This window comes from Atta colombica, unplaced genomic scaffold (genome assembly GCF_001594045.1).
Source record: "Atta colombica isolate Treedump-2 unplaced genomic scaffold, Acol1.0 scaffold7, whole genome shotgun sequence".
Lineage (NCBI taxonomy): Eukaryota > Metazoa > Arthropoda > Insecta > Hymenoptera > Formicidae > Atta > Atta colombica.
This window is the reverse complement of record NW_017259561.1, coordinates 688224-697989: the sequence shown is the minus strand read 5'-3', so window position 1 is coordinate 697989 and position 9766 is coordinate 688224. Positions and strand designations below refer to the sequence as shown.

The 9766-nt window shown below is 30.9% G+C and overlaps 1 protein-coding gene across 2 annotated transcripts in view; it reads right to left on the bottom strand.

The window, feature by feature from the left end:
- Positions 1–8265: 8265 nt before the first annotated feature.
- Positions 8266–9766, bottom strand: part of LOC108692378 (zinc finger protein 628-like) — a 32305-nt gene continuing 30804 nt past the window's right edge. For both annotated transcript variants that reach the window (XM_018200600.1, XM_018200599.1), the window contains exon 6: positions 8266–8866. In XM_018200600.1, coding sequence (XP_018056089.1) covers positions 8553–8866 — 314 coding nt within the window. In that variant the 3' untranslated portion in view covers positions 8266–8552. The remainder of the gene's footprint in view (positions 8867–9766) is intronic.

Sequence of the window (9766 nt, the reverse complement as noted above, 5' to 3'; positions counted from 1 at the left end):
ACGCAAAAGCGATACGGAATGTAACAAAATAGTATATGAACGCGTTGAAAGATTGTTGTCAATTAGTTATTAATTTTGATGTTCAATTGTCAACGGTGAAAAAAAGGACGACTGATTCTGAGTCTTTTAATATTATATTATTTTATGTAATATTTATAAGTTTTTCTCTGTCATAAAGTATTAAAATAAAAATTATGTTAGAAAATAAATAAATTTCATAATGGTATTATAATATATGCATATAATTCGAATATTATTGCTCTAATGTTAAAATCATTTCATTTCTCATTTCAGATTGTATCATACCAACTATTTTTGTTTCCCTTAATATTTATTTTTATTTAAAATCAATTATTTCAAATTTTTGAAAAGAATTTTTAATATTCATTGTAATTTTTTATAGTGATTATAAAATTAATTAATATAATTGAAACATGCCTTAGATCTTATTTGTATTTATTCGAAAGCTGATATGTATGAGTAGATCGTAATATGATAATGCAAAAGGAATTTTTAAAATATAATTTAGAAATAAACAGAATGCAATTGCAATAAAATTTGAGCAATTTCTTTTAATCCTAACATTATTTTCAAAGTAATATATACTTGGCGCTTATTTTAGTAGAAAAAATTCTGTAATTTAATCAGATATTCTGAAATTTAGAATAAAATTTTTTCGGTAATGAGATTTTTAAGGGCTGTGCGTTAAAGATAGTACTTATAATAATATTGAAAACATTTCAATTAACCATATACATAATACTAAGACATTAAGATATTTAAATATTATTAAACCAACGCTAATAATAATATGATATTATAGAATTAGCATTATATGATAATATAGAATTATTATGCTGTGAAATGATAATCTCGAAGAAAAACGACATATGATCTGGAAGATAATAACAATTTATTGCCTTACTTCTATCTAATTTTAATGATATTGTTCTTCACATATATGATACATATAAATATATATATATATATATTTCACAACAATAATAATAATAATATTGCAGAAAAAATTTGTTTTTTTAAGATTCAAACCAATATCTTCTAAAGATTTCTTAAAATGGCGAAAACGATAAACATCAAAAATGCTACAGAGGTTACACGGTAACTGAAAAAAATTTCTGACACGCGAATGCAACACACGCATCACGCAGCACGCGCGCGAGCACGCTTCGTTCGAGACTGCGCATCGTCGACTCACGCAGGTGAATTGAAGAAGCGGAGAGTCTTTCGCGGTGAGGATGGCGGCTTATCTTGCCGATCATATAAATTGCCGCATTCCGATAGAAATCGGGCGGTTTGGCCCGATTATTTCATTCTTTCTTTTTCTTTTTCTTTTTCTCTTTCTCTTTTCTTTCTTCTGTTATCTCACGTATCGCTGCTCGCCTTCGCCCTGGATCGCAAATTGGCCAATTACGAGTGCAACGTGTACACCGTCGACACTGTGCGTGGTTTAGATCGCTTTTTGGATTTCTTAATTTACTGACCGAAACGCGCATAACTCTCAAAGAGTTATACGCAAAAAAGTAAACTGGTAAAAAAGAGTATCTGTATATTTAAACTACAACAGATAATACGCCTATAAATAATATAAAATATTTCTATTTACAATATTGTTATGGAGAACATATTAATTGTTGCATTCTTTTATGAAATATGAATTATGAGTAAAATTTTTTGTACGTACATATTATAAGGTAACTCCGGCAAATTCGCCGCGTTGGGATTTACGCCGCAGAAGTCAGAAAAAATAGAAGGAGTGGGGGTAATTTTCTTCCCGCAACTATTCTGTTATGCCTTTATGTTATATTAGTATTGTGCTATGATTTCAGTTTCTTACTGTTAATGAAATTATTGTGAATTGAATCGATATTTATGTTAAATAGCGCTCATAAATTATAATTTCATAAATTATAATTAACATAAAATGATTACTGTAGGACATGCAAAAGACTTAGTGGTTATTTCATGATACATAAGTGTAGAGGAATAGTAAAGCATGTTGTAACAAAATATAAGTACTTTACTATTGTATTCTTTGTTTAGTTTGTTGTCTTATATATCCCATATATATCTGTTTGGGATATATGGCATTTTTAGCGGGCGGAAATTATGCTCAAAGCATACAAAGTGCGCAGATTGAATTCAATGCACTAAATGCAATAAATGTGTTACATGAAATATGTACCTCATGTCATAACACTTGTAATACATGTGAAAGATTGTAATTGTTATTTATTACTTCATATACATATTTATCATTCTTATTCCTTAATAAAATTTTATAAATACATTTTATAAATTATTGTTATTATATGTCTTGTTTATATGCATTATTTGTAAATTTTTCATGAGCCCTACATATCTCCCCTCTCTCTATGAGTAGCCATATATTCCATCCCTATGGGATATACTGCAAAAATGCAAGGATTTAAAAAAGTTCATTTTTTAATACAAAATATAAATATTTCGGATTTCTAATACTTTTTTCATAATAGTAAACAGAACAAAGTTTTTACTGATATAATTCATTTATTATAAACATAATAAATAATACTTAATAAATCAAGTTTTGATAGGTGCGACGTATATACCGAAGTTACTCTATGTACATTTATGTAAGAAAATTTAATGTTTTTATATTTTTATGTGGTATAAATTTTTCTTTAAAATTTGTGTTATTTTGTCTATAATGCAAAAATTGTTTGAAGTTCGTGAGCTTTAGAGATTTAACAAATATATACGTTAATATTTTAAGAATTACATTATTTGGTTAATACATGAATTTGCGTATCATATTGCTTGTTACAACCGACGCTTTATCGTAATTTGGACGCTTACTTTGTAATTACGCCGGTTGTTCGTAATTACACGATACAATGAGCAATTACTGCAACATGCAGGAAGGTCATAAGCAAAGTGGCACAATTTCCGGCTTTACTGTGGCACATTTATCATTAATCCGGCGAGAAATACACTTTAAGGGATGCATTACACGTTTGGTGTGGAATCATAAATACTGATTGCTTGCACAGTTCACTGTAATTACGATACATCTGAGCCGATCTTCTTTCGAGAAAACGTAATTACATTGCGCACATGCTGCATCGACACGTAAGCTCTTGCTTAACGCTTTTTTTCTTATTTCTTTCGCAATGAAATCAATGCGATAATACGACAACATTGCGATTCATCGATCCATCGATCCATATACAACATTTATTGTGTACACATTTATTGTGTATTAATCAGATTATGTCGACTCATTAATACAAGTTGTTTTGTATATTACGTGTTAATTTAGTACTAAAATATCTAAATATTCAATTCGGTACATAATAATAATATATTTATTATTTATTAATAAATGCAATAGTTTTATCTGATATAGTTTTAGAGAATTAATAATAAACATTTTGGTAAAACGAAAAAAGATCATTAGATTCTACTTCTAGATGAATAAATGTTTGTGTTTTCCAAGGATACCAATCCAATTTAAAATCATGTAAAATAAAATTAAAGAATAATATAAAACGTATTATTATCAATTTTATACACATCATTATTAATTTTATATATTAATTAATTAATTGATAAATACATCGAATCGGAATTGGGATAAATATACGATGATTGTATTCGAGATTGATAGTATTCATATAATTATACAAAAAGTTGTGCACGAAAATTCTTGTACAGTTTAATATAATTGTATATTACATATTTGTATATATTATTTTAATGGTATATTATTTTTATTTCTGTGTATAAAACTTACGTTTTCGTTTCTAAACATGTGCAGTTGGAATCCTTCGTAAACGATTATGTCGTTAATTACTCGAACAAACAAAATTATCTTATCTCGGCAATGACTGACCTTCGGTTTCGAAGGAAAAATGCGTGCCAAAAGCGGGGCATTAGCAAGGTACAAATGACATGCAGAAAAATTTTACATTACGTAAACTTATCAGAACACAACGATTTTACGTTCAAAAAATGTAAAATAGTCATGCATAGCATGTACAAACAAACAATTTACATTTACGGGACAATTAGAAGAATAAAATTTTGTGTAAAGTACATACTTTCAAAAGAAGCAGAAGAATAGAAGAAATGTTTTATTAAATTTTTAATAATCATACATTTCTAAGTACAAATTTTCATGTAAATTGTAAAATATGTTAGTAATTCGACAATTTAATTCGTAATTGCAGATGATAATTCATAAATAATTTACACAATAAGTGATGCAAATACGTTTAAATAAATGATATTTACACATGGAAAATGCATGTTCAGGAAAATAATAGACATTTAGATAGAAAGAATTAAACTGGTAGTTAGCAACTTTTGAAATATTAAAAATGTAGTTGCTTTATCATAATTATTAAACAGCATTATAGATTATGCAGTGAGCAATATGTATTTTTTTCAAAATATACAATATGATAGTAGTATAAAGGATAAATATATGAGGAAATTGCTATGAAAATACAAGATATTTATAAGAAAAACAATTTATTCGATCAATATTTTCTTTAGCAATAATAAACATATTTTTGGTTTTACCGATTAACATGAATCGCTCACTCATGCTCGCAAATCTCTTATCATTATTGCTCTCTTACACATACACACACGAACACAACGCGCGCGCGCGCGCGCGCGCACACACACACACACACACACACACACACACAAACACGACACACTCATTCACTTATATATACGCGCTTTTTTCTTTTCACGCTCGATGGACATGTACACAAATATCTTGAAAGATATCTACTTACTGATTCGATCGCAATCTTTTCCTACATATACGTTTATATAATCATAATATATATAACACAAAATTGCTTAACGCACGAGCCTCGTGTCAGACATGTTGCGCTAATAATATTCGCTAATTAATTAATTTACCCGTTTTAATTAATCAATTAAACCGGGAGAACGGTGCCTCTGCGCGATCATATTCATCATTTGTCATCTTCATCACGGGACTTTCATCACTAGCGAATTAATGAAACGTCATTGTCGGATAATTAGTCTAAATTAGTTTTAATAGTCGCACATAATTAATCAACTAGTTAATTATAATGGTATGTTACAATCTGTACGTATGTACGAAGAACCGGGATCTCTGGTAAGCCTCGAGTTTCCGCGAGTTATCTCGTCGTCCTTGTCCGATAACTCGTTTAATTTGTATTTTATTTAAATTCTGAAGGAAAAAGAGAAAACCCGATTATGCGCTACCAATTGATCAGGTCCAACTTATGCTATCTTTGGTCCTCTAGCCGCTATGATTCGTTGCCGGATATGCGAATTTCATTTGCATCGTTGCTTTTCGCGATCTCTTGTGCTTACGTTCACGCGAGGACGGATAATAACTTTGGAGATTTTGAAAAATTGAATATTTCTACGACAGGAGAAATATATCGTATTTACATAAAGCTTTCGCGAGTGCTCAAATGCTATTATATTTCAAAAGTTTCATACGCGAGTCTGCGATCGTATATATTGTAACATCAATTGTTTCTTTTTTTTCTGTGTAGATAAAGTACAGCGTGCTTATCACTTAAGTTACACATTTCGCTTTCCTTTACTTATACAAAAATAATCACTTCCATTCACGCTTTTCTTTCACAGCAACAACTTCCCGCGGGAAGCATATCTTAATTAATGACGTCGGTATTGTATGTATAAAATCAACGTCGATATTGTACCGATAATTATAAAAGTGTATGCTAAAGAGCGAGGATAAAAATTAGAATCGCAAATAAACAAATAAGAGAATTTAAAAATATTAATCAAATGAGAGATCATGAAATGAACAAAATTGACCTCGTTAAATAGATGACGTTTCTCGATATAATATCATTTTAAAAACGGATGACTTTGGCTTCGATGGACTATGATACATGATAGAAAATAGTATTTAGCTCATAGCTCTCGATTTATACGTTTTTATGTCATATTTAGATTTATTAGATATCAATGTAAAACTGAAATAACACATATAAAAAAATAGCTTTTCGATTATTCCAAGCGAAAAATTAATTTTTTTTTTACATCAATTACACTTTATTGATTATACGCAATCTTAATAATTTATTAATCAAGATGCTTACTTAAAATTCACAAGAAATGCTACATTCTTCAACGGTTATATTAAAACTAATAATATATAATTAAAGGAACGTATTAAAAATAATTTTGATATCTGCATCGAGGTGTTATGAAGCTTAAATGTACGTTAAACACACATATTGTTTATGTATTTAGAGGTGGAGATGCACTTTTTTTAATAGTAAGAGTGCAGTAATATTTTATAAATATGAATCTGATATTCGACGATACTAAAGAAAGGCACGTTCAGGCACTTTGTTTTACTAGCAACCTCAAGTCGGTCAAATCGAAATTACATACATTTATTGCGAGGACAATTAGCAGTTCGAATTGAAATAAAAATTTTCTAATTTAGTTTCCATTCGCTTGCTGTAAGCATCAATAATAATAATTGTAAAAGCAGAAATTTATTTACGAATACATGCAATATTCTGCATACGCCTCAAGAAATATATGTATGTATATTTATATATGTACAGTGTTCACCGTTCAATTTTGTAGATGTTATTATAATTATCATTTCTAACGATAGATATATATTGAAGGTTTAATTATTATTATATTGATATTAATATACTCTAATTTGAGTAATATGTTAGTGAAAGCGCGAACCTCGAAAAATATTTAAAAAATTAAAAGTCAGAAACTTGAATCTTCTTGATTATCAATGCAGCATCTTACTTAATTAAAACAATTATAGGATTGATTTGACGCCTTAAAAAATTTTATATTTGTGTGAACTTTAAACTTTTTTAGATTCATTCATTTGTCGTATTTAATTATATTTCGATTCAGACAACGTAAAAAAAAAAGAAAAAAGAAACAGAAGAAGATATCAGAAATAATACATCAAAACTTATATGATAATAAATTCTAATTACGTTAGAAATATATCGAATGATACAGAAATACCAAGGTACTGGATGTGTTTTAATGAAAAACAAAAAAGGTCATTCGATTTATGTAGATACTTTGCGTTCGATTACGTGCTGCATACTTTAATAACTATATCGAGTCGAACAAATTAATTATTTTATAGTTTTTAATAATTATACCTTCGAAGAAGCTATCGCGATGTGGTGGAATTCAAGAGAAAATATTTACAATTCCATTTCTCACCTGAGCGTAAGAGAGATCGGCTCGCGAAGAGACAGCGAGCTTCGACGCCGACTGACGATCCTTGAATTACAGCGCCTCGAATCTGTATCGTGCAATCACGCGTGCAATCGCGGCTGTATGTATTTATCATTTTTGAGATAAAAAAAAACCAATTTATGTCACTTTCGTGATATGTCGGTTTTTTTTTTCGTTTTGTTCGAAATACACATGCTACTTCGATAATTCGCGTTACACTTTCGTGGATATCTCGAATATTCCGAGCATTCCGAAACGTCGACCATCGATATATCACTACAGCTGCGACCATTGAAGTATAACTTGCAGTTAAATCAAGCCGATAAAATGAAAGGAGTGATTCGATGCTAAAGTACACGTCGTGTCTAATGTAATTTATATTCGTATTCCAACCGACATGGATATACGACATAACAACGGTGCTGTTTTGACGTCGAGATGTTGATCAAGAAGCTGTATTAGCATGTTGCACACATATATACGCCATAGAGAGAATAAGTATAATCACTGATATGATAAATGCGAAGCGCTACATCTCGAAACGATTCTCTTTGATACACGTGCATCACTACACGTCAGTCATTTATTTGTAAAATTAATTGAAAATGCACACGTGTCTTCACGTTGAAGCGACAATTGCTAATGCGAACATGAGCCATTTTCGATATTCAGTATTGATATATTATAACATCAATGTGCCAAACTAGATAGTCACGCAAATTGAAGATAAAAGCATTATTTTTAATCTGTGAACATATCTCAGACTTTCGATCTCATATACAATTTTGAGAGTCAGAGAGACAACAAATTATCTTTGTTTGTATAGAACGTACTGAGTTATAAAGAAAAACACCGAGAGCCTTTCTTCTACTTTAATTTGAGAAGTTATATCTTTCCGAGATTTGATTTCTTACCTTACTATATTCAACCTCGCACAATTAAACTATCTCACAATAATAGTATGTAAAAGACGCCGAATTCCTGCGGGTGTCGCTGTCTCAAAAATACATTTTGATACATTCAGATACATACACACGCACATATACGCGCAAGTGATATGTTTGTTACTCCGTCCAACCAACTCTGGAGTTTAAGTATCTACGAAATCTCACTTCCAGCAGCCGATCTCGTAGTACGATTTGCGGTATTCGCAATATTGCCCTCCCCCAACCGGTCATGGTAATGTCGTGATCCAACGATACATACCGCTTGGTTATTCGGCTCGAGGACCTGGTGCGCGTTCACGGATGAACTGTCTGTCAAATGAACGAGTCTCAGCTACTGCCCGGAACGGATATCACGTGGTAACCTGCGGAGGATGCTGAATGCGGTGGTAACGGCGAGTGCCGATTGCCATTTGGCTGTTGATGCTGCTGTGGTGGTATCTGCAGAGAGCGATAATCGAGCGCCGGCGCCGCCGGATGTTGACCTTCCCGATGCCTACGTAGATCGACCTTTCTCTGGAACGCCTTGTCACAAAGCCCACATTGAAACGGCTTGTAGCCGGTGTGCTTACGCATGTGCGTGATCAGGTTGCTGCTCTGGGAGAATGCCTTGCCACACACGACGCACTTGTGTGGTTTCTCACCTGTAAAATAGAATTATGAACAGTTTATGGATCAGTATATGTTGTTTCGCTCGACTATAATTATTTTTTGATAAGATTTTCAAAAAATGTTCCAATGTATAAAGATAAGTCAAAGGTATATTTTTAAATTGCAGATCTAAATCATTTTAGCAAGTATAATTTTGTTAATTAAGGTATGGCCTAGTACAATGATCTATTCGCTGTTTGTAGGTAATTACACACTGAATTCAATATATAACACTAGTATGTTATACAAGTTGTCGACTTGTATCAATTAATTGCTCAATGCATTCTGTTATCATTGACGTCAAATGCAGAATATTGTGATCGCGATCGAATATTTCATATATAAGTTACAGAGAATGGAAGTGACTCGTTACTTGTAACGAAGTAACAGTTACTTTTTTGTAACTTTACTGATAACTACGTTCTTTTCTTTTTTGGAAATATGGTAACGTAGTTACATTTTTTTGTAACGGTAATGAATTTTTTTATCGTTACTTTATAAACGATTGGATACTGTTCGATTTGACAAGCCACTCATTGGGCTTAAGACTAGAAAGTCCTTATAGGCATCCGCTGTGATTAGTGGTCATCGATTTTAAAAAAGTAACGGAAAAATAACGAAAAGTTACTCTCTCAAGTAATGGTAACTTGTTACTTTTTTCACTCAGTAGCGAGTAACTGTAATTTGTTACTTTTAAAAAGTAACTTTGCATTTTCTGATAAGTTATTGCTTTCTATAATTATCAAATAATAGTTATTAATTCCGCAGATCATATGTTAAAAATGTAGTTTCCTCTTTTGAATCTAACAATTTATAGTTTCCAATTTTGGATTCAGCAAAAAATAAAAAAAAAAGCGCAAAGCTTATATAAGCGATATTGAATACGGTTATTT